Source organism: Callospermophilus lateralis, chromosome 7, assembly GCF_048772815.1.
Source record: "Callospermophilus lateralis isolate mCalLat2 chromosome 7, mCalLat2.hap1, whole genome shotgun sequence".
In the NCBI taxonomy this organism is placed as follows: domain Eukaryota; kingdom Metazoa; phylum Chordata; class Mammalia; order Rodentia; family Sciuridae; genus Callospermophilus; species Callospermophilus lateralis.
The window spans coordinates 5,538,118-5,564,983 of NC_135311.1; the positions used below are offsets into that span (position 1 = coordinate 5,538,118).

At 50.8% G+C, this 26,866-nt stretch overlaps 3 protein-coding genes across 4 annotated transcripts; 1 reads left to right on the forward strand and 2 right to left on the reverse strand.

Annotated features, from left to right (window-relative positions):
* Positions 1-141: 141 nt before the first annotated feature.
* Crtc2 (CREB regulated transcription coactivator 2) lies at positions 142-10,888 on the reverse strand. Of its 2 annotated transcripts, XM_076861982.1 has the most exons (14): positions 10,611-10,888; positions 7,848-7,949; positions 7,655-7,773; positions 6,191-6,250; positions 5,468-5,536; positions 5,062-5,165; positions 4,933-4,962; positions 4,697-4,761; positions 4,545-4,594; positions 4,167-4,411; positions 3,406-3,812; positions 1,712-1,981; positions 1,066-1,252; positions 142-793 (listed from the first exon to the last, which is right to left on the reverse strand). In XM_076861982.1, the coding sequence occupies exons 1-14, from the start codon at positions 10,761-10,763 to the stop codon at positions 573-575; spliced, it is 2,082 nt and encodes a 693-aa protein (XP_076718097.1). In that variant the 5' UTR covers positions 10,764-10,888; the 3' UTR covers positions 142-572. The 2 variants fall into 2 exon arrangements, with proteins under 2 accessions (XP_076718097.1, XP_076718098.1); XM_076861983.1 differs by lacking the exon at positions 4,933-4,962.
* Positions 10,889-12,216: 1,328 nt separating this feature from the next.
* Slc39a1 (solute carrier family 39 member 1) lies at positions 12,217-15,267 on the reverse strand. The gene is made up of 4 exons (XM_076861373.1): positions 15,224-15,267; positions 14,342-14,560; positions 14,040-14,170; positions 12,217-12,967 (listed from the first exon to the last, which is right to left on the reverse strand). Exons 2-4 carry the CDS (start codon positions 14,526-14,528, stop codon positions 12,311-12,313), a joined length of 975 nt encoding a protein of 324 aa, XP_076717488.1. The 5' UTR covers positions 14,529-14,560; positions 15,224-15,267; the 3' UTR covers positions 12,217-12,310.
* A 6,748-nt stretch (positions 15,268-22,015) lies between these two features.
* On the forward strand, positions 22,016-26,722 carry Creb3l4 (cAMP responsive element binding protein 3 like 4). The gene is made up of 10 exons (XM_076861038.1): positions 22,016-22,284; positions 22,574-22,751; positions 23,006-23,252; positions 23,387-23,505; positions 25,176-25,268; positions 25,406-25,512; positions 25,628-25,696; positions 25,801-25,885; positions 26,067-26,163; positions 26,299-26,722. The coding sequence occupies exons 2-10, from the start codon at positions 22,578-22,580 to the stop codon at positions 26,490-26,492; spliced, it is 1,185 nt and encodes a 394-aa protein (XP_076717153.1). The 5' UTR covers positions 22,016-22,284; positions 22,574-22,577; the 3' UTR covers positions 26,493-26,722.
* The last annotated feature ends 144 nt before the right edge of the window (positions 26,723-26,866 follow it).

The following is a 26,866-nucleotide window of genomic DNA, read 5'->3' on the forward strand; positions in this document are numbered from 1 at the left end:
ACAAATTGTGAGGCTGGGGCCCTTCCACAAAGCACGATAGTACTGAAAAGATGCAACACGCTTAGCAGATAAGAGGGCCCCTGGCTCAAGAATTTCCTAGATCCCAGCCACACCCCAAACAGCAGCCAACCACACCAAGGGTTTGACAGGATTTTTTTATTAACATATAATATATTTAATAAAAAATAATATCCACTCTGGCTCTTTTCCTCCATTGCAAGGAGAAGAGTAGTGAGGAGGGGCTGGCACTGCCCACCCCTAGGCATCTGGGTAAGCCCTGCCTCTGGGGTTCCCCTCTACCCCTGCTTTCCAACAGGCTCTGACCTCCAGACAGACGTTTTTCAAAGTTACAAGTGCTTTGGGCCCTCCCTTGGGCTCCCCCAGGCCTACCCATTGTGCAGAATTCAGGGGCCACCTGGACAAACCCCTTGCTTTTTCTCATTCTTAGGATCCTTTGTTCACGTTAGAAAGAGAACACGGGGGCAGAGAGTGGAGTCGTTACTGGCCAGGGGAAAGGGAGGAAAGGGACAGTGACGGGAGATGGGGCCGAGAAGGATGGTGGCGAGGTTCCCTCACTGTAGCCGGTCACTGCGGAATGAATCCTCTACAGCAGGATCGGGCAGCAGGGCACAGGGGTCACTCAGCATGTTTAGCCCTTCTAGGCCCAGTGGCTCCATGCGCAGCTCATCCTCCAACCCAAGCCCCAGCTCCAATCCAGTTGCTGACACCTCAAAGCCAGGCACTCCAGCCAGGGCCGCTGCGATCTCCTTGGAGAATCCTGGGGAGGAGTCTCCTGTGGGTAAGAGATAAGTAAGGACCGAATACCTCATGAGCTCCCCCAAGACCCCTCCATTTCTTATGTTGGCAAAGGTATCACTCCTTCCCTTTTATTTTTTTTTTAAATATTTTTTTTAGTTGTTGATGACCTTTATTTTATTTATTTATATGCGATGCTAAGAATCGAACCCAGTGCCTCACACATGCCAGGCAAGTGTGCTGCGGCTGAGCCCCAACCACAGCCCCACTCCCTTCCTTTCACTGCCATCACCACCCATGCCCACTCACCTGTGAGGACAATGTTAGGTCCTGAGCCATGGCGGGAACAGTGGGTCAAGTTCTGGTGGTTGAGGGTGTGAGGGTCCTGGGGGCCACTCACTGACCCCTCATCCCCTAAAAATCCAGGCCCTTCAGAAAAGCCAGGGGGATCCAGCACCAGATTGGTTGATGGGGTCTCCATGCTGAACTGCTCCAGCTAAAGACACAAAGACACATCTTGAAAAAGTAGGCTTCAGAACAGGATGTCCCTGCCTGCCCTTGCCCAGACATGTTAACATGTCCCCTTCACCCAGCAATCTTCATCCACCCCTGGAACAGAGGCAAAGACAGAGGAGGTTGGCAGCAAGCAGAGCAAGAGAAGCGAGCACGGGGCCCGAAGTAGGTATGGGCACCGTACCTGCTGGGCCAGGGCATGTGCATGCCAGGAAGAGAACGGGTCAAGGCAGGAGTCATCAAAGAGCAAGCTGAGCAGAAACAGAGGGGCAGGAGTGGGGGTCAAACGCAGGAAGACAGGAGCCCCAAGCTGGCAGTGCTGTTACCTGAGACAAAGGGAGACCCCTTCCTCTGGATGTCGTAATTCAGAGATACCACTCAGGCCCCCCGGACCCACCCCAGCCCCTCTCCCTGCTTCTGAGCTAGGAGCCCGAGTACTCACATTTCCCAGGCTGAAGTCACTCACTGGCCGGTGGTGAGACTGTTGCCCGTGCCCAGTGGACCCAGGTGGGTACAGTATTCCATAATGTGGCTGCCTGCCTGGGGGTTGGCCACCAGAGGGCTGCACTAAACAGGCCTGAGCAGGTAGCCCTGGCTGCTGCAGAGGCTTTGGGGTGGGTTGCTGGGTGGGCAGAACCAGACTTGGAGGGCTGTATGGGTAGGGGGGCAGTCGCTGGTCAGTAGACAGTTTACTGGTGTCCAGGGGGACGCCCTGAAAAGAAACAAGAAAATGGAGGAAACTTAGCCCTCCAAGAAAAACTCATAGAGCTTCCCATTCTCTAAGCTGCAGCCACCCTCAATGCAAACATGATAACGCTCCATGTTCTCATGGGCACCCCTGAGCTTGGTGGCAGTAACTCAAAAATGCATATTAGGATTGGGACTGTGGCTCAGTGGTAGAGCGCCTGCCTCGCAAGTGTGAGGCACTGGGTTCAATCCTCAGCACTGCATAAAATAAATAAATAATATTGTGTCCATCTACAACTAAAAAAATATTTTTTAAAAAAATGCATATTAGAATGGAAGTGCTGAGAGAGGTTAACACTAGGGTAATACTGAACCTGCTCCAGAAATGAATCCTTCCCCAACACTGACAGCTTAATGGTCGTCAGTAATCAAGTACTTGTGAACACCCTCACAAGTGCCTGTTAACACCCAGTGCAGGTGAAAGGGGTTGTTCTGAAGACTGAAGAGGCCAGAGGAAGTGGAAGAGAAAGGAAGGAAAAGCAGAAAAGGAGGGAGGAGAGGTTCCTTCCCTCTGCCACTGAAATCACGGAGCACCTGTGGCCTGGCCGTGGTCCTAGAGGAGAAGGCAGAGATGGAACCCAGAACACACACTCCAGGGGACAGAACGGAGGAGGAGGGGAAGGTAGGACAGAGGGGAGGGAAAAGAGAGCATAAGGGTGAGAAATGGGAGCAGAGATGACAAAGAAAGAAAAGAGTAAGGAAGGGTGGGGAGGAGGGTAGAGCTTAGTACTTTAGCGCTGAGGAAAAAGTCCTAAGTTCTGAGTCTGCAGTTCTAGTTCCAACCTGCCAGGTGAATCTGGGGAAGCCACCTTCCCTCTAGGCCCCAGTTTCCTCATCTGTAAAGTGGAAAGAGACTGAGCTCCATGGTCAGAGAGTCTCTGATTCTACGAATTCTAAGGAGGGGAAATGGGAGAGGCAATGGGAAAAGACAGAAGCTCGGGCAAAAAATAAAGAGACAAGAAGAGTGAGAACAGAGAAAAGATAAAAAGGAGAGGATAAGCTATCATCTGCCAAGCACGGGCCTGGGCTGGCAGGCACGGTGCAAAGTACTCCACGTCCCTTACGGCACTCACTCAATGCTTACAAAGCCAATCCTGTTTTATAAAGGAGACTACTGAGACACACAGAGGTTGTCAAAGGGGACTCCTAGGAAAGGCAGAGCCAGGATTTGAAACCAAAGGCTAACCACGGGGTTCGTAAGCAAAGAGGAGACAGACAAATAAAAGATGTGGCAGGTGGAGGACCCACAGGGGTAGCAGGGGATGGATGAGACAAGGGTGCAGAAAGTAAGGGAGGAGGTATCTGAGGAAAGGAGGGCTGGAGGGAGAAACTCTGCAGGAGCAGAGGAGAGGAAGGGAGACAGACATGTGGGGAAGCAGCCACGCATACCTGAGTGATGGAAGACAAGGTGGGTGACATTGTTGGCGAAAACTGTTTGGGCAGCTGCTGTTGGGACCTTCTGGCGTCGGCTGGGCCCGCGGGCAAACTCAGGGGGCTGAGGGGGACACGGCGGTGACGGGGGGAGGCCCCAGGGGTAGAAGCTGGGTAAGGGGGAGTGCCCAGGATGGGTGAGGAAGTGGAGGAAGAGGAAGAGGAGGAGGAGAGGGCCGGGGCACTGAGTGATGGGTGGCCCAGGGAGGTGGTGGGCAGTGCATGGCGGGTCAACGAGGAGGCAGGCAGTGAGGGGTGACTGTGGGAACCCTGGAGCTGGGGCTGAGGATTGCTCAGGGAAGCCTGGAGATTGGGATTGCTTAGGGAGGACTGCAGGGATGGGTGGCTGAGAGGTGAATGAAGTCCTGCAGGCACAGACAAAAAACCAGAGATGACAACATTACTGATGAGAACCAGGCTCCTTTCCACCCGGAATGGGTTGCAGTGACCGGACTATGAAAGTGGCAACACAATGTCCTTCCTATTCTGTTCCTGCCAGTGAGATTGGCACAGCCCACCTGGGGGTGGTTCTCCATCTTCTTTGTAGGAAAGTCACACCTACCAGTTCTCATAGGCTGAGAATTGCAGTACAGGGATCCGGGAGTGCCGGGTTGCTGGACTGGTGGGCATTTCAGGATCCAGCTCAAACCTCCCGACCCTCCATCCCTCTAGACAGGCAGCATCTGGTGGGCACATACACAGCCAGGAAAGCCACTCACCTGGTGCATCATAGCCCGGGCCCAGGCCCAGACCTCCACTGATGCCCAGGTGAGTCATGGTGTGGGTCAAATTGGAGGTACTGTTGCCCCCACTCAGGCTGGGATAGGCTGTCTCTTCAGGGTCCAGGGAGGTGGGCAGCGGTGGAGGAAAGTGCAGGTTGGTGAGGTCAGGTAAGGAGCCCCCAGTGTTCATGGCAGCTGGGAGGACAGGCACATTGGCAGGCTGGTCAGGAGATGGAAAGATGCTAGGGGAGGGAGAGAAAAAGAAAGGTGTAAATGGAGGGGAGGGAGTCAGGGAAGAGCACAGATCCATCTTCCACATCGCCCTGACTTCCCTCCCTCGCTCCTATTCTCAGCCAGCCTTATAAAGGAACTTACTTAATTCCAGGAACTTCACAGGACCGAGGTCGCGAGGAGGATGAGGACAGCTAAGGAAGAATGTGGAAAATGAGGACAGAGCTCAGGAGGGAACTCTAGAAGCCTGCCCATGGGAAGGGAAGAGTGGGTGACAACCAGTGGCCCACACCTACCTTCTTAGCATCCCATGGTTTCAGCAAATGTTTGTCATCTAGCAAGTTCTCTTCAATAGCAGGGACTTGAAAGAGAAAGACAGGTGATGGGGAGGCTGGAGAAGGAGCCAGGAAGGCACACAGGAAGCAGAGACAGGCAGAGGGAGTCCTGTGTCCTAACCCTGCATGAAGTCTCCAATGCCAGCCCAGAAATTCTTTTGGCATTTGGTCCCCACAATGTGTTGAAGAACACATACCTTTGGAGTCTATTTCACCATCCAGAAAACCTGCAAGGGATGCAGCGGAGTTGGCCGCAGCCCTCACTTACCAATCTGATTCTATCAAAAGCTCACAGCTACTCCCTACCCTGGGATTTGACCACTTACCCCCACGACGGCCTTGTAGGACACTAGGAGGTGTGGGTCCTGGATAAGTGTCCTGGGGGTTGGGGTTCATCACACTTGTGTGAAGGGCCGAGTCAGAGCTTGTCCTGAGTGGGGAGTAAAAAAGCACTGGCAGGGGGCTGGGGTTGTGGCTCAGCGGTAGAACGCTCACCTAGCAGGTGGGAGGCCCTGGGTTCCATCCTCAGAACCACATAAAGATAAATAAAATTAAATTAAGAAGAAAAAAAAAAAAGAAGAAGCAATGGCAGCAGTAATGATTTTCCCAGTGGCCCAGCCCTGCCCAGCAAGGGAGACACTAGATGGGCTAGAACAGTGTGGGGTGAAGCAACAGGGCCCCAGAAAGTGCAGATTAAAGAAGATATGGCCTAAATAAGGCAAGGGCCATCACCTGTTGAGTGCAGACGGTAGTCGAAACAACTGCCCCTTCTCTGCAGGGAAATTGCTCCAGGGCATCATCCTGGGGTAGAAAAACAGAGTGAGGAGGAGGAAGAATGCTGGCAGCGACAAGAAAGCAGACATGGGGGCTGGGAATGTGAGGCAGCCCCGATGGAGAGAGAGGACTGGGCACCAGAATCGTTCTTTGCTCTTTCTGGTTCTTCTGATGCCTGTGACCCATGAATCCCCTCCTCCAGTCAATCTAAGAGATCTGGAAACTTCTCCACTCCTCTCTGCCAGGACAAGCTGAACAGGAAATTTGGAGCCCAGAGCCTCTTTTGGATGTGAGTGCTAGGGCTAAGATGGAGAGTAGAGGGGTTCAGAGATCTAATAGTTTCCCCGCACTGTATCTGGCACCCACCATTGACAGAAGGCAGCCATTTTCACCTGTCACCCTGCCTTTCTCCCCTCCCCCATACACACACACACACACACACACACACACACACACTCTCACAAACACCCAGCTTGGCTCCAGTTCTATTGGTCCTGCTTTGGCTACACATGTCAACACGCCAAGACTGGACTCTGATCACCTACTCCTGCTGCCCCCACCCTCCCAGCTAAGCCAATATAGGAGGAGGTACTGATGAAACCCTAGTCCAGTATCGCAACCAAGCCCCAGCTCCTTCAGAAAGTGACAGAGTGGGCAGGGGACTGCCTGACCTGGACTCACCTTCGCCAGCTGTTCTCTGGAGGAGGAGATAAGTAGGCGGGACTATAGGGAGAACTGTCAATGTGAACAGCAACAGTTAAGGAAGAAGATAGAGAGTGAGTAAACAGAGCAGCAGGAGATCACCAAGTATGAGAATAGCCTCAGCAACTTTAGCAAGACCCTGTCTCAAAAAAGACGACCAATGGAGACAGTAGATAGTTATTTCTTTTTGGTACCAGAGCACTTTACCACTGAGCCACATCCCCAGCCTTTTTGTTGTTGTTTTTTAATAACTTTATTTTTGTATGTGGTGCTAGGATGGGACCCAGTGCCTCAGGCGTGCTAGGCAAGTGCACTACCACTGAGCCACAATCCCAGGCCCCCAACCCTTTTTATTTTTGAGATAGGGTCTCACTGAGTTGCTTAGAGCCTTGCTAAGTTGCTGAGGCTGGCTTTGAACTTGCGACCCTCCTGCTTCAGCCTCCCAAGCTGCTGGAATTACAGGTGTGTGCCACTATGCCTGGCTAGATAGCTATTTCAAAACACACATAACCTTTCTCTTTCTCTTCAAGTGGCAACAATGGGGTCAAAGAATGAAAAGAGACTGGGGATGTGGCTCGATGGTAAAGTGCTTGCTTAGCATGCACAAGGCCCTGAGTTTAATCCCCCATACTGGAAAGAAATTAAAAGAACAGAGCTTGGAGCTGGGTATGTAGCTCAGCAACAGAGTCCCTGCCTGGCATTGGCAAGGCCCTGGGTTCAATCCTCAGTACTGTGTTTAAAAAAAAAAGGGCTGGGGATGTGGTTCAAGCGGTAGCACGCTCGCCTGGCATGCTTGCAGCCCGGGTTCGATCCTCAGCACCACATACAAACAAAGATGTTGTGTCCACTGAGAACTAAAAAAAAAAAAAATAAATATTAAAAAATTCTCTCTCACTGTCACTCTCTCTAAAAAAAAAAAAAAAAATATCAGGCATAATGGAGCTAGAACAATCTAGGAGACTGTCTGGCAGGACTTAGGGGAGATGAGTGTATGGGTCTCTGAGACTGAAATGAAACAACAGAAACGAAGGGATCAAGCCTTCCTTAGTCAGAGCAGCAGACTGAGCCAAAGTGAGGACAGCTGAGACCACCCAGAGAGGAGCAGCAACTCCTGACACATTGACTGTGGCCACTTTTCATTGAGGCAGGGTAAAGGTGAGCTCCTGGAAAAGGACGGAACCAGACAACATTTAATGTCTCTTCCTATTGGACGTGATGGCTCGTGCCTGTAACCCCACAACTCAGAAGGCTGAGGCAGGAGGATCACAAGTTCCAGGTAAGCACGAGTGACTTTGTAAGACCCTATCTCAAAAAATAAAAAGGGCTGGGGTGTAGCTGAGTGGCAGGGAACCCACAGTACTGCGAAAGTAAGTCCTTCCTACCATGCCTCCCTGAAGAACCCCTTCCCACTACCTCCCAGACTCCCTGTCCTCTATTAAGGATATGTGGCGGGGATATCGGCGGAGTGGGGACACCATTCTTCGGGGGTCGCGCTGCACCCGTTCCACCAGCCCATGGTGCCGAGTACTCCGAGATGAATCCAAAGGTGAGTGGAGGGGGCTCTGCCAAAAGGGACAGGTGAATCAGCAGAGGAAGCAGAGGAACCTCCACCCCTCCCTGGCTGATGTCCACTCACCTGGAACTCAGCCAGGCCACAGCCAATCTGGTTAACATTGGGCAGAGAACCACCATAATGGGAGCTTCTTGTGTATGCCAGTCGCAGTTTTTGGGCCTGTAACTGAGACATGAAGGACAAATGGGAATGTCAGGTAGAGTCCTGAGCACTGTTCCCTTTGGCCATCCGTGCCATCCCTGTCACCAGGATATGCTGCTGCAGCTTTTAGGGTATCTGCTAGGGAAAAAGGAAAAAAAAAAAAAAAAGAAAAGCCAGTGCTAGGAGAAAGGCCCACAGAGACCTGGTGCAAACAACCCCCCAGCCCTTCTGCAGCCTACCCTCATCAGTGAGATCGCCACTGCCTAGCTCAGTCAGCATCAGTCTAAGCAGAGTCCCTAGGGGCTACCAGGGACTAGTCACAGAGATGGGTGCCTATTAGGCACTTCTGGTTTCATTTCCAGATATATCCAGGACTAATTAGAAGGGCAAGGTCACAGGTGGATGTCATAGACCCATTACTGCCATCTCTTTCCTTCACACTCAAAGAGAACACAGGCTTCTAGGCTATGCCACTTGACCAGCCAAATCACAGCCTGTACCTCCCAAACTAGAAGATCCAGGAAATAATGGCTTTCCCCACTAGAAAAGCAGAATACTTCCACTGGATCCTAAGGCCCCTTAATTGGCAGGGAAGCCTAGTGAATGGAGGTAGGAGGGGGCTCAGGAGCCCACTCCAGCCTGGGCCAGAGCCACCTCCCTGGCCCTTACCCCTATTTCAGAGAAATAAGTCTGGGACAGAAGTGAAACACCATATCCCTCAGCTTGACATGGATTTAGCCTGCCTGCAGATTTGTGTCCTCAGTCACTACCACCAGACAAAGAGACCCAGAGCAAGGCCATGAGGAGGAGAACAGCTGAGGATGGTAAATTCCAAGAGCTTCCAGGATCACACTGTCGCCATGTAAGCCTACATCAAACCGAATTCCTGTTCTAGGAGCTCAACCCACTGAGTTTGGTGGGCACTGTGCTTACCTCTGGGTCCTTCAAAACCACTGTTAATAAATATGGCAACCCTAGCCTCTCAGTAGAACAAATATGGCCATATCTGATTCAAATGAGCCCTCCCAACTGGCCAGGTAACAAGCTGAGCCCCAGATCTCTCATTGCTAGTTCAAGATTTTTAGGTCCCCAGGCCCTGGCCATGAATGTCCACTAGACTTTTCTACACAGCAGAAAAGAATCAGGAGAGAAAAGGTCCTTTTGATGAACCAAAGCACCACAAATAGGAATCCCAGCGTCAAGTTTCTCACAGCCTTGTTTGCACATACAAGCCCTAAGATCACACCATGCCTCTGCTAGAATCTTGGTCCAGAGGGCAGAGCTCTCAGCTGGAGATGAGCCCCTCTCCCATCTTCTCTCTGTACCCCTATGATCAAAAGTTCCTAGAGAGCAGTCAAGCCTTAGAGCATAATCCTCATAGTAGTTAGAGTGGGTTATGCAAGCATATGCCTGTGTATGTATGCGTGCACACGCACACACACGCGCGCGCACACACACACACTTGCCTCCCCACCTATCTTTTTCTGTTTTGGCTCTCATAATCTAGGGCACATGGTCCCTAGAGACTCAGAGGGGAAAAACACAAAAAAGACTAACAGAATCAAGGAAGAGGTACACAAAAATACAATCAAGAGTCACAATCATTGATAGATGCAATCACAAGGCGCGTTGAAATGCGACACTTATGTCCACCATCTCCCTTTAAATTTCTTCCAGTTCTTTGCCATGAGGGATCACAGCAAAATCCTCTCACCTATTATTTGAGAATAATGTGTCCCTAAATTAGCACTGCATACCAGCTGGGCAAACTCTTTTGACAGTGGCTCCCTGGACATCCAACCTTGGGCAGCAAGAAACCAAGGCCAGAGGGGCTTCAGAGGCAGCTTGTCAGAGACCTGAAAATTCTAAGAATTTCCTAGGAATGAATATACCCTCCTCATGGGGGACCCTCCAAGGCACTCCAGAAACTGACCCACAGGGCAGCATTTCCCTAGAAAGTCCAGCAAATCATCAGGTTCTATGCAACCTAAAAAGAAAAAAATCAGTTACCCAGTTTTGGGATTCAAAACTCTACTTTCCCTTCAAGGCGGCCAGGGCAAAAGATGGAGCACCAGCCTGTGAGCAGTGGACCTCACCTTCACTCACGTCAGGAAACCACAAGAAGTACTTGAAAAAGGAAGCAAAGGGACGGGACGCAGGAGGGGACTTCCTGCCCCACTATACCCAACACTGCTCGTTCAAACCACTCAAGGGGCCCTTTCCCGTAGATACCAAAGTGCTGAGGACGGCACAACAGGGCAGAGACCAGTCTAGAGAGCACAACCTCAGAAGAATCAAATTAGGGACAAGCAGTCCATCCTAAAATCCATAACCCAAGATCTGGGATGCTTCAGTGGAGTCCCCAAGGGGTCTCCTCCAGGCACGCACAAGGACTCCCCACCTCCCCTGAACTTCGGGGGCCCATCTTCCCTCTCGGCCCATCTCCGTCTCACGTACTCGGCCCCCAGTCGCACCCACATCCCCCACCTCTCCTGTATTTCCATCTCCCGAGCAAAATTCGTCTTCCAGTCCCCTCGGCCCTCAACCCGCGCCTCCCAGACGGCGGCGCCCGCCGCCGTCGCCTCAACCCTGTTCCGCCTCCAGGGCTGCGGCTCCCGCCCCTGCCCCGCCTCTCCGCTCCGTAACTGCTCCGCTTCGCTCCCGCTCCCCGGCGCGGCCCCTCACCCGGGTGGAGCCGATGTCCATCATCACCTCCTCGAAGGCCGCCGTCTCCTCGGCCTGACGCTGCTTCTGCAACGCGATCTTCTCACTAAACTTGCGCGGATTGGAAGCCGAGGCCGTGGCAGAGCCGGGCCCGTTCGCCCCCGACGTCGCCATCTTCCTCCCGCGTCCCTCCCCGCCACCTTCCCAGTACTAGCCACGGCCTCCGCCGCGGGCCCTGGCCAGGCTCCCCCAGCAGTAGCCGCCGCCGCCGCCGCCTCCGCGAGCCCCGCGGCTCGGCTCCAGCCTAGTCCTGACCTGCGGCGCGTGGCCCGCCGGGACTGGTAGTTTGTTTACGTGACCCCTTCACGCCCGCAGCCGTGCAGCACGGAGAGGAAGCGGACTGCATCTCCCGGCAGCCCTGCGAGCGCCGGGACCCCGGGGCGTGCCCCGCCCCCCGCCCCCTCCCCGCGCGGGGCACGCCGGGAGGAGTAGTTCCCGGTCATTCCGTAGCCTCAGAACGCAAAGGGGAGAGGGATTTAGAGAGGAAAGGAAGAGGGAGGGAATGAGGGGAAGGGAAGGGGTGGAGACAGGGAGGAAAGAAGGAAGAGACAAAGCAGAAAATTTTTGGTCTTTTCAGGAAAGAGGACTATTGGAACTGAGTGAAAAGAGTGAGACAAGGATCTTAAAACAGCTGTAAACATCTGGGACGCAGGTCTTCCATATATATGCCCACCCCTCTTCCAAGAGAAATGAATCCGATACCACAGAGATGTATAGAAACATTTTTTTATTTGGGTAACATGTCCCAAAACAGGTCAGTTAGTAAAATAGATTCTACAGAATATGGCCCTATGCTCAGTCCCCCCTCCCCCCAAATAACCATTCTCCCTTGGGCTCCTCAGGTATAAAAAAAGTTTTGGCAGCTCAGTGTTTATCATCGGGCATGAGGCACCATGACCACATTTGTATCCTTAGGGTGCAGCAGCTACTAGGTGGCCGCAGCTCTCCCCTCACCCAATCCATCCCAGCAAATATTTCTGCCCCACACCAGATTCTGGAACCAAAATTAAGAGCAAGTAGGTCTCCTCCACTGAGGTGCTGGGTAGGACCCCGTGCCACATCACTGTGCTTTGAGAAAAGAGGGAAAGGATTTGTTTGGCACTTTAAAAATAGAGGAGTGATTGGGGCTGGAGAGGCCAGAGAAGTTATCAAAACTGGCAGGGAGAGACCATTTGGCACTAGTCCACTGGAGGAAGGGAAGGAGAAAGATATGAAAGTAGGAGGTAAGAAAAGTAGGAAGGATCCACTCCTGGAAGCAGAGTGCTGAAACAAGTTTGAGCCAACAGGACACTGACCCTGGACCTCTCCCTACCTTTATTACACAGTAGCTGGGTGCCTGTCACCAGCATTCCCAGTGTCAGCTTATCCCTATTTGTAGTGTCGGCCTTCTGATCTAGTAATCAGGGTCTGTCCCAATCCTAATATCCCCTGATCATGTCTCTAGTGACTTGGCCATATCTTGTTCCTTAGGCCAGCCTCTTCTCTGCCCACTTCCCTCTCATTAGTCATAGTTCCAAAGGCTACATCCCTACCTTCCAGAGAACTCTTTGGTCCTCAATACCTCCTGTCCCCATTCCTTCCTATTCCTTACACACCGAGGGAGAGGAGGGAAGACAAGGGCACCTGGTAGTTAACTTCCCCTGCCCCTCTCTTGAAGTCCCCTAGATTTGGACAAAGAGCAGACCAGTGAGAAGAGCAAAGCCTGCTAGGAGCAGAATGACCTTGAGGATTCTCTGCTCAGAAGTGGCCAGCTCCTGGGGCAGGATTTCCAGGAAGGTAATATAGAGGAAGGTGCCAGCAGCCATACCCTCCAGCACAGACTGAGCCAGCTGGTGCAGAGGCCCAGCAGACTCTGCCAGAGCTGCACCCAGCCCAATGCCCAGAGGTGTCATGCATGAGAAGAGGATTCCACAGCCAACCACCACCTGCACTCGTAGGTGGCTCTGCAGCAGCCGCAGGGACAGGCTGACTGCCAGGATACCCTTGTGGAGCAGCAGAGCCAGGCACAGTTCCATGGCCCGAACCCGGTCTCTCTGCAGCCCCACTGCCAGCCCCTCAAAAACTGAGTGCAGGGCCAGGGAGAAGACCAGCACACAGGCACGCAGGGCTGAGGGGGCTGCCAGGGCTCCACTAGCCTGTGGAACCCCTGGCCCATCATGCCAATGCTGGGGCCCACCATTCACTGTTCCCAGCAGAGCTCTTGTCTCCTCCCGATGTGGTGGCCCCGACTGCTCCTTGTATGCCAGCGTGATCTGCTCCATCACCAGGACTAGGAAGAAGCCCATGGCCAGGATGAACTCTTGCAGGGGAAATTGGAGCTGTGGGCAGAAGTGGCAGGAGAGAGGTGGAGTCAGATGCAGAGTCTGATGGAGGTGCACTTACACAAACGCAAAGTCCCACACAGACACAAAGCCACTCTTGGTCGTAAAACAATGAAGTTACTTGGTGACAGACATAGAATAACAAACACGGATATGGTGTCACACACAGTGTTATATGTAGACCAAAGGATCTCAACTTTGGCACTATTAACAATTGGGCCAGAAAATTCTTCGTCATAGAGCTGTTAGGTTCACTGTAGATTGTTCACCCACCAGATGCCATCAGCAAGCACAATACCCCTTCCCAACCTAGCTGTGGCAACCAAAAAGGTCTCCAGACACTACCAAATGTTTTCTGGGGGCTGAAACCACCCCCAGTTGAGAGTCACTGATGTAAATATACACAAAGTGTCACCTGTAGACACACCAGCCCACCTTAACAAATGCTCACATGAGTGTCCCAGGACATTCAGGCTTGTATAGTCATTTAGCCACAAAATACAGAATATTACATCCAGTGTTACTTCCTTAGTCTCAGTGGGGGAAAAGGAAATGGAGGAGCTTGGGATGACTTCCCTGCATGACTACCCAACTGTCTCAGTTTTTCCTATAATGAGCTTTCTATGACTTGGATTTGATCATTCTCCACATCCCAATTCCTCAGGGTAAAGCCTTTTTGGTTAGCAATTCTAGGCCCCTGGGAATTGCCTCCTACACATCCCATTCCTGAAGTAACATTTATCTACAGCCCTTTGAGAGTGGCAAGAGTAATGATGGCTCCTGGAGCACTATTAACTACCTGGCAACTGGAACTAGGAAACCCACAGTGTAAGTCAAACACCTGATAACAGGTTCCTCACACTGTCTCAAGGGGTACAGGGGCCACACAGGGTCTGGTAAAGAGTAAGGAACACACAGAAAAAGTTAGGCCCTATAACAGAATATCACAACTCGTAGGCTCACATACCAAGAGCCTTGCACACAGTCATGGAATGACACATGAACAAATCCACATAAACCATGGACCAGCCCCAACACACTGGGTCACATGCTAGAGGCCAGTGCTCACCGTCACATGCAGTGCTGCCAGTGCCTCATCTATGGCAGCTAGGTAGTCAGGCAACAGGTCCAGGAGACAGGTGGCCAAGAATACACCTCCTGCGAAGCAGCTTACTAGACTCAGGACTTTCTGGCGTGAAGCTGGGCAGGAGGGGGACACGCAGGGGAATGAGCAAATAACCACTTGCAGGCCCCACTACTCAACCCAAGTAATGGTTACCTCTGCCTTCCCCTCCTCCTTAGGTTACCTCCCCAGCCCCAGAACATTAGCTGCTCCAAACATCCACAAAGGCAGGGAAAGGAGAGGCTCACCAGAGGTTTCATGGTTAGCTCCTGGCCGGCGCAGCACACAGATAGGTACCAGACTGCAGAGGAGGGTGAGCACCAGCAGCAGCACCAGGGCCCCCAACTTCACCTCTAGCCCCACAGGCACCGAGGGCTCCGAAGCCACTGCCTCTGGGCGCCACACCAGGAGCTCTGGCTCTCCCCAGGGCCCCATGGTGGTTGTGATAGTTCCAATGACTCTCAGACCTAGGAAGATAAACCAGACTGGGTGGAGAATGGTCACTCAGGAAAAAAAGGGGCCAAGGAAAGGGGAAGGGAGGTCAGCAGAGTGCAGTTCCCTCACTCCAGCTACTCTCCGGCCTTCCCCAACTGGGGGTGACTCATCCACTCCTGTACCAGGAACATTCCTCACCCCCCACCACACACCTCCAACTCTCTCTCCCAAGTGACTTGTTCAGGAAGCCAACAAGAGGGAAACTGAGGCACAGAACCCCCAGAGAACCCAAACAGGACCTGGAGCTGGGGTCCCCCCAGGAAGGTAGAAGCCAGCCTCCCCCCACCAGCTCCAGAAAGAAACAGAAGAGAAGGGGAGTTGTGCGGTGGAGAGGAGTCGGCAGGCTTCGCGGGCCACCTGAGCAGGACAGGACTGTGCTTGGTTGCGCTCTCGCGCCCCTCTCCCCAGCGCCATCCCCGGAAAGCAAAGAGCGAGCCACGGGCAGGAACGCCTGGCCGACGGCCAAAGGCCGGGGGCCCCGGGGTCGCGGACCGCGCAGTCGGCAGGGAGGGCGGGGTCAGAGGTCGCCAGCGTCGCGGGAAGTAGATGAAGAGGTGGAGCTGGGACCCCGTCTCCTAGGCCCCGGGAGGCCCGGGCGGCAGATCTCCACCCCGCCCCGGGGAGCCCGCACTCACCTCGCGAGGGTCTCACGACATGGTGTACACTCGGTTCCGGCCTCGCGTCGGGAATTCCCGCCCCCTCCCCTCGGCTGCCCCCTCCCCCGCCGCCGCGTCCCCGCGCCCGGCTGCCAATGACAGCGCCGGATGGGCGGGGCCCGGGCGGGAGTGACGTGGGACCGGAGAAATCCGAGCCCGAGTCGGTCGGGGGCGGAGCAGGCGGGGCGGGGGCGGAGCAGGCGGGGCGGGGCGGGGCGGGCGGGGGCGGGGCGAGCGGGGCCGGGGCGGGGCGAGCGGGGAGGGGCGGGGCCGGGGCGTGGTCCTGGGGATCCGCTGGGCGCCCGCCGCTGGCGAGCCACCGAGGCTAGAGGGAGGTGGGACCCTGCGGGCAAGACGGATGTCCCGTCTTTGCCCCGCACTCCCAGGTCTTCCGTCCCACATCTCTGGGGCTATCTGATTGGCTAGGGCCCAAAGTCCCCTTGTCTTACCTCCAAGATTTCAAGACCCCATCAGTGCATTCTGGCGCCAAAAGGAAATCCTTCCTTCCTGGGACAACTTTTTCTTTCCTGCCTTACCTCGCCAGCACCCATGCGGGGCGAAAGGGTACGGGAAAAGCGAGGAGAAGACACGTCTTGAGAATCATCCCTTCCAGAGGACCACTGGCCCAGCTGACTTCTGCACAGCCTCCTTCTCCCAGGCGTGGAATAGCAGAGGCACCAGTTCAGGGGTTGCTGAAACCCTATCCACTCAACAGCCTCTCCAGTTCACTGTCCCGTCTCCCATTCATTTACCGTGCCTTGGGCATGGCGCCAGGATTCCCTCCAGCCGCGTCTCACACTCTCCTACCGCTCTCCCTCAGGCCCTGCTGGCCTCTTTATGTTTTCTGTTCCTTGAATGCACTAAAGTGTTTTCAACTCAGGACGTTCACTATTTCCTCAGCCTGGATCCTCCTGGCCCACAGCCCTGTGCCATGAGTGTCCTCTGCTGTCCTTACATTGGGTACAAAAAAGGAAAATACAAAAGAGGACTCAGTCTACTCTTTTTGGTAAAGGTGCAAGAGCCTCATTCCTTAAAAAGGGACAGAGTGATGCCTCAGATAAGGCTGTAGATGTGGAGGCCAGCAATTTCTCTAGAGGGAAAGAACTTCTAGAGGAAGGGCGTGTAAAAGAAAGAAATGTATCGAACTCCAAGAGCAAGACATAAGTGAAAGCGGACCATATTTTACCAATAATCATTGCTGTTCCACGTTTTTGTTGGTTGGTTCTTTTTTGTTTTGTTTTTGGTACCAGGAAATGAACCTAGAGGTGCTATCATTGAGCTACATTCCTAGCATTTTTTTGGTGGGTCTGGGGATTGAACCCAGAGCCTTGGCATGTGAGGCAAGCATTCTACCAACTGAGCTATATCCCTAGCTCCCATTCCTAGCACTTTTTATTTTCATTTTGAGACAGGGCCTCCAAGAGTTGCCAAGGACGGCCTCAAACTTGCCATTCTCCTGCCTCAGCCTCCAGAGTCCCTGGGATTACAGGGGTGAACCACTGTGCCAGGCCTGTTAAGCTCTTAATTAAAAAATAAATGTTGGGCAGGGGTTGTGGCTCAGTGGTGGAGGGCTTGTCTAGCACGTGTGAGGCACTGGAGTAGATTCTTGGCACCACATAAAGATAAACAAATAAAATAAAGGTATTGTTTCCATCTACAACTAAAAAATTTTTTAAATAAAAGTTATTATTACAGGCAACTCCAGATTGTTCAAGGAAATATTATGCATGCTATGTTTTGATTATGGCAAATTATACTTTCAAGATTATTGGTAATTACCGCGGTTGTGGCTCAGTGGTAGAGGATTTGCCTAGCACATGTGAGGCACTGGGTTCAATCCTCACCACCACATAAAATAAATAAATAAACAAAATAAAGACATTGGGTCTATTAAAAATATTTTTAATTTTTATTGTTGGTTGTTCAAAACATTACATAGTTCTTGATATATCATATTTCACACTTTGATTCAAGTGGGTTATGAACTCCCATTTTTACCCCGTATACAGATTGCAGAATTACATGTGTTACACATCCATTGATTTACCTATTGCCATACTAGTGTCTGTTGTATTCTGCTGCCTTTCCTATCCTCTACTATCCCCCCTCCCCTTTATTAAAAATATTTTTTAAAAAATAGTATTAGGGGCTGGGGATGTGGCTCAAGCGATAGCACGCTCGCCTGGCATGCGCACAGCGCTGGGTTCGACCCTCAGCACCACATACAAACAAAGATGTTGTGTATGCCGAAAAATGAAAAATAAATATTGAAATTCTCTCTCTCCTCCCCCTGACTCTTTAAAAAAAATTATTAAAAAAAATAAAAAATATTATTGGTAATTAGTAAGATTAACAAGGAATAATGACAGACTGAGGAAACATGAATTCTAGTTCCAATTATACTTTAATTTATATACATGTAATTTAATTTTATGTATTTTTTAATTTTTAAATTGACATATAAAAATTTTATATATACCCAAGTACTTGGCACACTCCTGTAATCCTAGCTATTGGTGAGGTTGAGGCAAGAGTATTGCAAGTTTGAGGTCAGCCTCCACAATTTAGTGAGACCCTGTCTCAAAATAAAAAATGAGCCAGCGCGGTGGCGCAGGCCTGTAATTCTGAAGCCAGATTTAAAGTTAGGCAGTCAGTGTAGTTAGGTAAATCCGATCTAATATCGAGTGAGATCTAAAATGGAGGCCATGTAGAGAATGAATTCCAGGAAAAGTTGAACAACTCTTGGAATGTTAATGAAGTCCGGGAAAAGCCCAAGGCCAGAGCCCATCCCAAAGAAGTATTAATGAACAGCCCCCAGCAAGCTTGAAGATGCTGACTCAGAAGTCCTTCCTGCCCAGATTACTTCTTTGGCCCACCTGTGTCCCACCCCTTGGGCCTTCCCACCTACATTCCATCACTGAAAGAACTATAAAAAGGGGAAACAACCGCACTTCCATAGACTCCATCTCTTGGGTCCCCTTCTTCTTCCTCCTCTTCCTCCGGGAGAAGTCTTTTCTGCTGTCCTTTAATAAACTTCTACTTTCCACTCTGACCTTGCCTCGGAGTGCTTCTCTGGTGTTATACTTCAACATTGAGGAAGCAAGGAGTCAGCAACAGTAACAATTCTAGCGGCTCAGGAGGCTGAGGCAGGAGGATCATGAGTTCAAAGCCAACCTCAGCAATGACGAGGCACTAAGCAACTCAGTGAGACTCTCTCTCTAAATAAATTACAAAATAGGGCTGGGTATGTGGCCCTGAGTTCAATTCCCAGCACCAAAATAAATAAATAAATAATAACTAAAAAATAAAAAGGAGACAGATATAGTGGCACAGGTCTATAATCCCAGCAGTTTGGGAGGCTGAGGCAGGAGGATTGCAAGTCTGAGGCCAGACTTAGCTAGGCCCTAAGCAACATAGCCCTAAGCAAACTTGCCTCAAATAAAAAAATAAAAAGGGGGCTGGGTTTGTGGCTCAGTGGTAGAGTGCTCACCTAGCACCCAGTGAGGCCCTGGGTTTGATCCTCAGCACCACCAACAAAAAAAAAAAAAAAAGAAAGAAAGAAAGAAAAAGAAAGAAAGATATCGTGTCCACCTACTAAAAAATAAATTATAAAAACAATAAAATGAGGAGCTGGGCTTGTGGCTCAGTGGTAGCATGCTTGCCTAGCATGCATGAGGCACTGGGTTGGTTTCTCAGCACCACACACAAATAAATAAAATAAAGGTCTATCAACAGCTAAAAAAAATTAAAAAAAAAAAACCTAAAAAAATATTTAAAAAATAAAAAGAGTTGGGCTGGAGTTGTAGCTCAGACACAGAGCACTTGCTAGCACCACATAAAAAATAAACAAATAAAATAAAGCTATGCTATCCATCTACAACTACAAAAAAAAAATTTTTTTTTAAAGGGATGGGGATGTCACTCAGTGGTAGAGCAGCACGGGGTTCAATCCCAGTACCAAAACAATGCGCACGAATCTATGGTGTACAACAAGATGTTTTGAAATGTATATATACACACAGAATTTGAAATGGCTGAATCAAGCTAATTAACAAATCCATTACCTTACATATTTGTGACAGAACACTTCAAATATACTTTTAGCAATTTTCACATGCACATCAGTATTAACTATAGTCACCATGTCGTTCAACAGATCTCTTGAACTTTACCTTAATTTGATATGCAATTTAAGGAAATTTATTCCTCCCTCTGCAGAGCTTGATAATCAGGGAAAGAGGGAAGTTAAACTAGCAGATGATGGCAGTTTCCTTCCAGTTCTAATATAAACAGAAACCGCCTATATTTTCCACTTAATCATCTCGGCACATTAAGCCTCAGGAAGCCCCTCAAAATGCATTTAACCACCTCCCTTGCTCTCTGAAAGATCTAAACAAGAACATATCTGCTTTCGTAGAGCTATGCTTCAATCTCAGAAGCCTGCTTTGTCTCTTTACTACCTGACCAGGATGCAGAGATGAACAGGAAAAGATGTAATTGGGAAATTTGAGAAAGCCCAGTAAGATAGTTTAATATAATGTGAAGAATGTTAGTTCAGGTATCCAAATCTTGGTTCAGGTACTTACAAAGTAACCTTGAGGAAGTTAGTAACCTCTCTGTGTGCTCTGTGTTGCTATGAAATTCATGTCAATAAAGTGAAAATGTGACCATATAATAGCTGCTCAATCAATATTAGCGCTTTCCTGTTTTTACCCTAAGCCTGTTTAAATCTTTACAGGGAGAATCATACCATAGCTCAGTTGGTAAGTTGCTTTTCTTTCATGCACAAGGCCCTGGGTTCAATCCCCAGCACCACAAAAAAACCGAAACTTTCCTGCCTTGCTTACCCAGCTACCTTATATCTGGAGTACTACTGGGAGGCAGGCAGATGACAATCATAGCTATATCAGTATGGCTCTATCATTTTCCTTGAAGTGATTCCTGGACCATCAGACACTAGATCCAAGAAAAAAAAAATTCAATTGGTAATATTATTTATCTGGTCATGAACTATTTTCTAATTGTCTATTCTCATTGATAAAACTGGCAAAATATCACCTTCTCTATTTGCCTCTGAGTTGTTGTAGATTAAATAAGAATAGTATTTATGAAAACAGTTTTTTAAACTATAAGAATGCAGCCAGGGGGCTGGGGATGTGTCTCAAGCGGTAGCGCGCTCGCCTGGCATGTGAGCGGCCCAGGTTCGATCCTCAGCACCACATACAAACAAAGATGTTGTGTCCGCCAAAAACTAAAAAAATAAATATTAAAAATTCTCTCTGTCTGTCTCTCTCTCACCTCTCTCTAAAAAAAAAAAAAAAAGAAAGAAAGAAAAAGAAAGAAAGAAAAAAAAAGAATGCAGCCAGGCATGGTGGTGCACTCCTATAGTCCCAGCTATTAGGGAGTCTGAGCCCAGCCCAGGCAACAAGTGGAGAAATGGAGTCAGAGTGCCTCCTTTTCTCTCTCTCTCTCTCTCTCTCTCTCTCTCTCTTTGTACTGGTGGTTGAAGAGGCACTTTACCACTGAGCTACATCCCCAGCCCCCCCCTCCCCTTTTTTCTGGGGTTGTAGATGGACAGAATGCCTTTATTTTATATTTTTATTTCTTTTAATTTTTAGTTGTAGACAGACGACTAATACTTTATTTTATTTATTTATTTATATGTGGTCCTGAGGATCGAAACCAGTGCCTCACATGTGCCAGGCAAGTGCTTGGTCTACCACTTGAGCCACAACCCCGGCCCTGCTTATTTTATTTATTTATTTTGGTGCCCGGGGGATTGAACTCAGGGGCAATAGACCATTGAGCCAGTGAGCCACGTCCCCAGCCCTACTTGTATTTTATTTACAGACAGGGCCTCACTGAGTTGTTTAGTGCCTCACTGAGTTCCTGGGGCTGAGCTTTAAAGTTGTGAGTCTGGGGGCTGGGGATGTGGCTCAAGCGGTAGCACGCTCGCCTGGCATGCGTGCGGCCCAGGTTCGATCCTCAGCACTGAAGCAGGAGGACGGCAAACTCCAGGCCTCAGCAATTTAGCGAGAACATGTCTCAAAAGATAAAAGGGCTGGGGATGTAGCTCCGTGTTAAAGCGCCCCTGGGTTTAGTCCCCAGCACCCACACCAAAAGGAACCGAGACCCGGGCACAGAGGTACACACCCGTGACCCCAGCAGCTCGGAGGCAGAAGTAGCCATTTGCTGGTAATCACACGCAAATTCCCAAACCAAACGCAAGAGGTTTTTTGGACTTATTGCACTTTTCCGGGCCCTGTCCCTCCGTTACGTGACAGGCCAGCGACCGTGTCCGTACGGTCGCGTAAATGCTCCGAGGACGATTTGGAAAACCCGCAATTGCGCAATCCCCTCGTCCCCTCGGACCCCGCAAAGCCCTCTTAATTCGAGCCAACGGGTTATTTAGTCCCAGGTAATAACCTGAGGCTACAGAGTCACGTGGTAAGCAAACCCTGAATCGGATCTGGCTCCGACCCAGGTCCCCCAAACGTTTCTCGCGCTCCCACCGCTCATTTTCTGATTTCTGCCGGCCCTTCAGTCCGCGGACCCAAATCCCCGCCTCCCAAACAAATACTGCGGCCCCATTGGCCGGACTCCGACCATTCTGACCAATTACGGAGGAGTCGGTCTTGAGCCGATAATCCCATTGGCTTGATGCCACGTCCCTCAACCCTCCGGTCTTCAGCTTCCCACTGGGACTCGGCGTGGGCAGAGCGCCGAGCAGCGGGAGAGGCCTGTTCCAAGTTTGGGGCGTGACTCTCGGCACTTTTGTTTTTGCGATCCTGCGTTGGTCTCCCTCCAATAAAAGCGATGGCTGGGGAACAGGCACTCAAGGATGTCGTGCTCCGGTCACCGCCGTCTCAGTCTAACCCGAGGAGACCTCAAACTCTCAGAAAGAGCTGCCGCTGGGAGACCCTGAGACCCTGAGGCACTGAAGGCGCGGCTACCTGTTTTCCTTCAACCCCGTGTGCGCACGTTCGGCGTCTCACACCCCAGTGCCCAGATACAGCGCCCCCAGCCTGGCTCCGTGCAAGGTGCCACCCGCTTTCCGGGTGTCTGGCGGGGGGCGGGGTTTGGCTGGGCAGGACCAGGATGTGAGATCCTGGAGGAAAGAAAAGGTGTAGTGTTTGGGGCGGTCAGCAGGTAATACCCGGTTTCTGAACGTAAGACATAGGCCAGAGGCGAAGTCTCCCGGTGGCCAGTGTGGGGGCTGCGGCAGGTAAGGAAGTGGGTTATGGAAGAGGGTGCAGAGAAGCCCAGAAGATGTGGGGGTAGGGACAGGAGCATCTCCCTTCTGTAACTTTCCTGCACACCTTCCTGCAGAAGCATGGAGCTCGGATCCCCTGACCTGCTAGACGTGTTGCTGGAGCCCCCAGAAGATATCTTCTCAACAGGATCCTTACTGGAACTGGGATTCAACTGTTCCCCTCCAGAGGTTCCAGTGACTAGGCTACAAGAACAGGCGCTACATGGCTGGGATTCTAGTGGGGGCCATGGCTGTGTAAGTGTGATGAATGGGAATGGAAGGAAGTGGGCTTGAGACACAACTCTGGGCTAAGAAGACCCAAGAGGCTTCAGCACCCACTTGAAAAGAGACCTGAAAACAGTGAACCCAAAATAAATATTAGTTGTAACTATCCCCATCCCCAAGAAAAGACTGAAACTGAAGTAAGAAGGATCTAAATCTGATGTAGGATATACAAGTATGCCAGTTAGGACTTCCTGGCATACCTGTATACCCTTCTCCGATTATAGGGACTTCAAGAGAGTGAATCTGAAGATTTCCTGAAGCTTTTCATTGATCCCAATGAGGTGTACTGTTCAGAAGCATCTCCTGGCAGCGATAGTGGCAACTCTGAGGATCCTGGCCTCTCAGACAGTCCCCCTGCCGTGCAGGCACCCAGCTCTCCTGCCCTCTATGAGGTTGTCTATGAGGCAGAGGCCCTGCAGAGGATGCAGGGGGAAGCCAGGCCAACCTTAGGACTCATCTCCATTCAGCTAGGTCAGTTTCTTTGTGGGAAGAGGCCCAGCCCTAGCCATGAGGTTATGGGAATTTCCCCAGCCAATGCCACTGCCCAGCCTCTGGTGCCTCAGGGTGAACCTCTCTTTTGTCCCAGCTTCTTGTGTCTCCTTCAGATCAGTGGAGCCCACAATTCATGGTGCCAGATGCCTGCATGGTCAGTGAACTGACCTTTGATGCTCATGCACACATCCTGCCCAGAAGCACTGCAGCCCCAGTGCCTCCTGCCACACTTGTAAGTCTTGGGGTCCGTCAGACCAGTGCTCTGTGATACATACGTGTATCCTCACAGACAGTGGCACAGGGGATGAGGGAGGGGGAAGCTGATGAGGAACTGTGTCTTTGCCCCACTTTTCGTGGCACTGAGCCTGAAGACCAAGGCAATGAAAGCAACTTTAGGAGCAGGAAAGGACAAGGGGGTGAGAGAGGGAGCCCGTGTGGATAAGGTGGTGATGACTCAGTTAAGTTGGGATGAGGGACAAGGCTCTGGAGAAAGCCCACAACTTGTGTGCATTGCATGCTTAGCCAGAGCCATTGTTTCAGCCTTGGGTCAGGACAGAATTGGGACAGTAGCCTGGGAATCCAACTGGTTGGTGGATACAGAGTGATGGAGAAGAAACTGCAACAGTGTTTCCACTGTAGCAAATACCCAGGGGCCAGCTCTTCAGGAACCCTATCAGAAGCCTTCTGAGGGGGCTGGAGATTGTGCAGTGAGGTTGGAAAGGTGGCTACATTCAGGTCACTGTGTCTTCCTTTATCCTGGGAAATATTTCCCAAGCCCAAAGCAAGGAACAGGTTCTAGCTTCCATCTAAACTTGTGGGTGAAGCTTGAACCAGAAGCCAAGTCAAGCCAGGTACAGTGTCCCACAACTGTAATCCCAGCTCCATGGGAGGCCGAGGCAGGAGGATTGCAAGTTTGAGGCCAGCCTGGGCAACTTAGTGAGCCCTTGTCCCAAAGTAAAAGGTAAAAAGTACCCCTGGGCGCTATCCCCAGTACTGCAAAAAGAAAAAAAGTACGTGGCTTAGCTAAAAGCTAAAACAAATTCTTAAGTCACAAAGTCAAGCATAAATCTTTCAAAAAAGAATGCAGCTTACTCCATTGATGGGTCCAGCTTAACCGAAGTCACCATCTGTCCACTGTCTACTCTGCATGCTTTACTGTGGGAAGTCACTCAGTGTGACTGCCTACAGGAGTTCCTTGTCTAAGAGGGGGCAGAACCTAGGCCTGAAAGTGGAGTTCAGACCTTGTGGTTCTGTGGTTGACGGGCACTGGATAACATACACTGCCAAATGGAAGTTAATGGCTGGATCTGGATTGTTAACCTGCTGTAAGGATTTTTTCTTTCTGCTGTAAGGAAATTGAACAAACCCCACTGTAGTGAGTACTCCATGTCCTCTTAAGATGCTCCCAAGTTGTGGGAGTCAGGGATCAGAGCAGGCACTCCCTAGCTTGATCAGAATGTCCAGGTCCCAAGTCTCTGAACAGAAGATATGATGAAACCACACCTTCTCCCCTATCAGCCTCAGGAGATTCCTTGGCTCTATCTAGGGCCTGTCTCAAGCCTCTGCCCTGGGCTCGCTTTTTTTTTTTTTTTTTTTTTGTACCAGGGATTAAACCCGGGGTTGTTAACCACTGAACGAGCTCTTCTTATTTTTTACTTACAGACAGGACCTCCCTAAATTGCTGAGGCTGGCTTTGAACTTGTGATCCTCCTGCCTCAGCCTCCTGAGCTGCTGGGATTACAGGCATGTGCCACTGTGCCTAGCCCTCAGCTCACCTCTAGGTTGGAGTTACTCCTTAGTGCAGATATCAAGCACTCTCCAGAATGCATGGTGGGGTGCTGCTGTGTGCTGAAAATGTAATGACCCTGTCCCCATTCCCATCTTACCTTCACTATCCCCTAGCTGCCCTGTCAAACTCTGTTCCTGACAGATGAGGAGAAGCGTCTGCTGGGGCAGGAAGGGGTTTCTCTGCCCTCTCACCTGCCCCTCACCAAGGTAACACCCTTCCCTTTCCCAAAGGGCATCTCAGTCCAGAGGATCCATTATGGCCTCTGAGAAGCCAGGATCCCAGGGAAAAGCTGGGCAGTTGAGGGAGGTTAAGGGCCCAGAATTGACACACCCCCGGCTACCAGGCAGAGGAGAGAATCCTCAAGAAGGTCAGGAGGAAAATCCGCAACAAGCAGTCAGCTCAGGACAGTCGGCGACGGAAGAAAGAATACATCGATGGGCTGGAGAACAGGTACTTTGGGATCACATTTCTGAAGGAGGCTATGTCTGGTTCCCTTCCTCACCAAGGTAGGCAAGGTGAAGGACTCAGATTGCTGAGCCTTGTCCTGCTTCTCCCCACTCCCAAGGGTGGCAGCCTGTTCTGCACAGAACCAGGAGCTACAGAAGAAAGTCCAGGAGCTGGAGAGACATAACCTGTGAGTGAAAACACTATGTATGTGCCGGGGGTGGGGAAGTGCCGAGCACCATTCTTGGGCCATGGTTCCCAGATGATGGTAGCTCCTCATTCCTCCTTTCTCAGCTCCTTGGTGGCTCAGCTCCGTCAGCTCCAGACGCTCATTGCTCAAACCTCAAACAAAGCTGCCCAGACAAGCACTTGCGTTCTGGTACCATCAGTCTGTCTCCCTCCCATCGCCCCCAGCCTCCATCATCTGTCTCCCCCCACACTTCCATCCTGATACCCCCCACTCCCTAGCTACATCAGTCTTCCCAACCCAGAAGACCCCAGCTGCCCTCTGCTCCCTTCCTTGACTGTCCCCACAGCCCAAGTGTCTTGCTTTCTTCCAGATCCTTCTTTTTTCTTTGGTTCTCATCATCCTGCCCAGCTTCAGTCCTTTTCAGGGTCTACCAGAAGCGGGGCCTGAGGACTACCAGCCTCATGGAGGTGAGAAGCTCCCTGGTGAGCAAGGGGGCTTTGCGCACAGTAGTCAAGAAGTGGGAGAGAGGTCCTACCTGTTCTGTCTAGGGTGCTCCACCCAAGAGAAACATTCTACTCTCTGCTTTTTCCTTCATCTCACAGTGATTTCCAGAAATATCTTGACCCATGTGGATATGACAGAAAGTCGAGAGACTCCAGTGGAAGAGTCCAAAATGGGAGAGTCACTTAGAACCCAGATTGCAAACACGTCGACCAGAACACTGATAGAGAAGAGGGGTGTGGAGACTGGGTCTGGTGGGCATGTCAGAACCGTGCTGCATGCAGATGAGATGTGAGCTGGAACGTTCCTGGCCCACTCCCCTTTACCATAAGGAACCCAAGGTTCCCCTATAGCTCTGCTTCCCCCTGGTCTTCCCACTCAGGTGTCTTTGCTCTTGGGGGTCTGAATCACCTCAGGACAACATAGGAGATATCTGTATCCTGAGGCCCAGTTAGCCTGTGTGAAAAGAGTACCTCAAATACTTTTGTTATGTATCTGTGATTTTATTTCTTCTTTGGGGATAGGGTTGAGGGAAACAAAAGTTTTGACTAAGAAATAAATTTTCTAGTTAAAATTATATCCCAAAAGTTTTAAATAAGTAGTAAAAGGGGGGAAGGTAGGTATTTGGGAGATTGCCACCCCCTTTTCTCTCTGCTCCCATGATTTCCT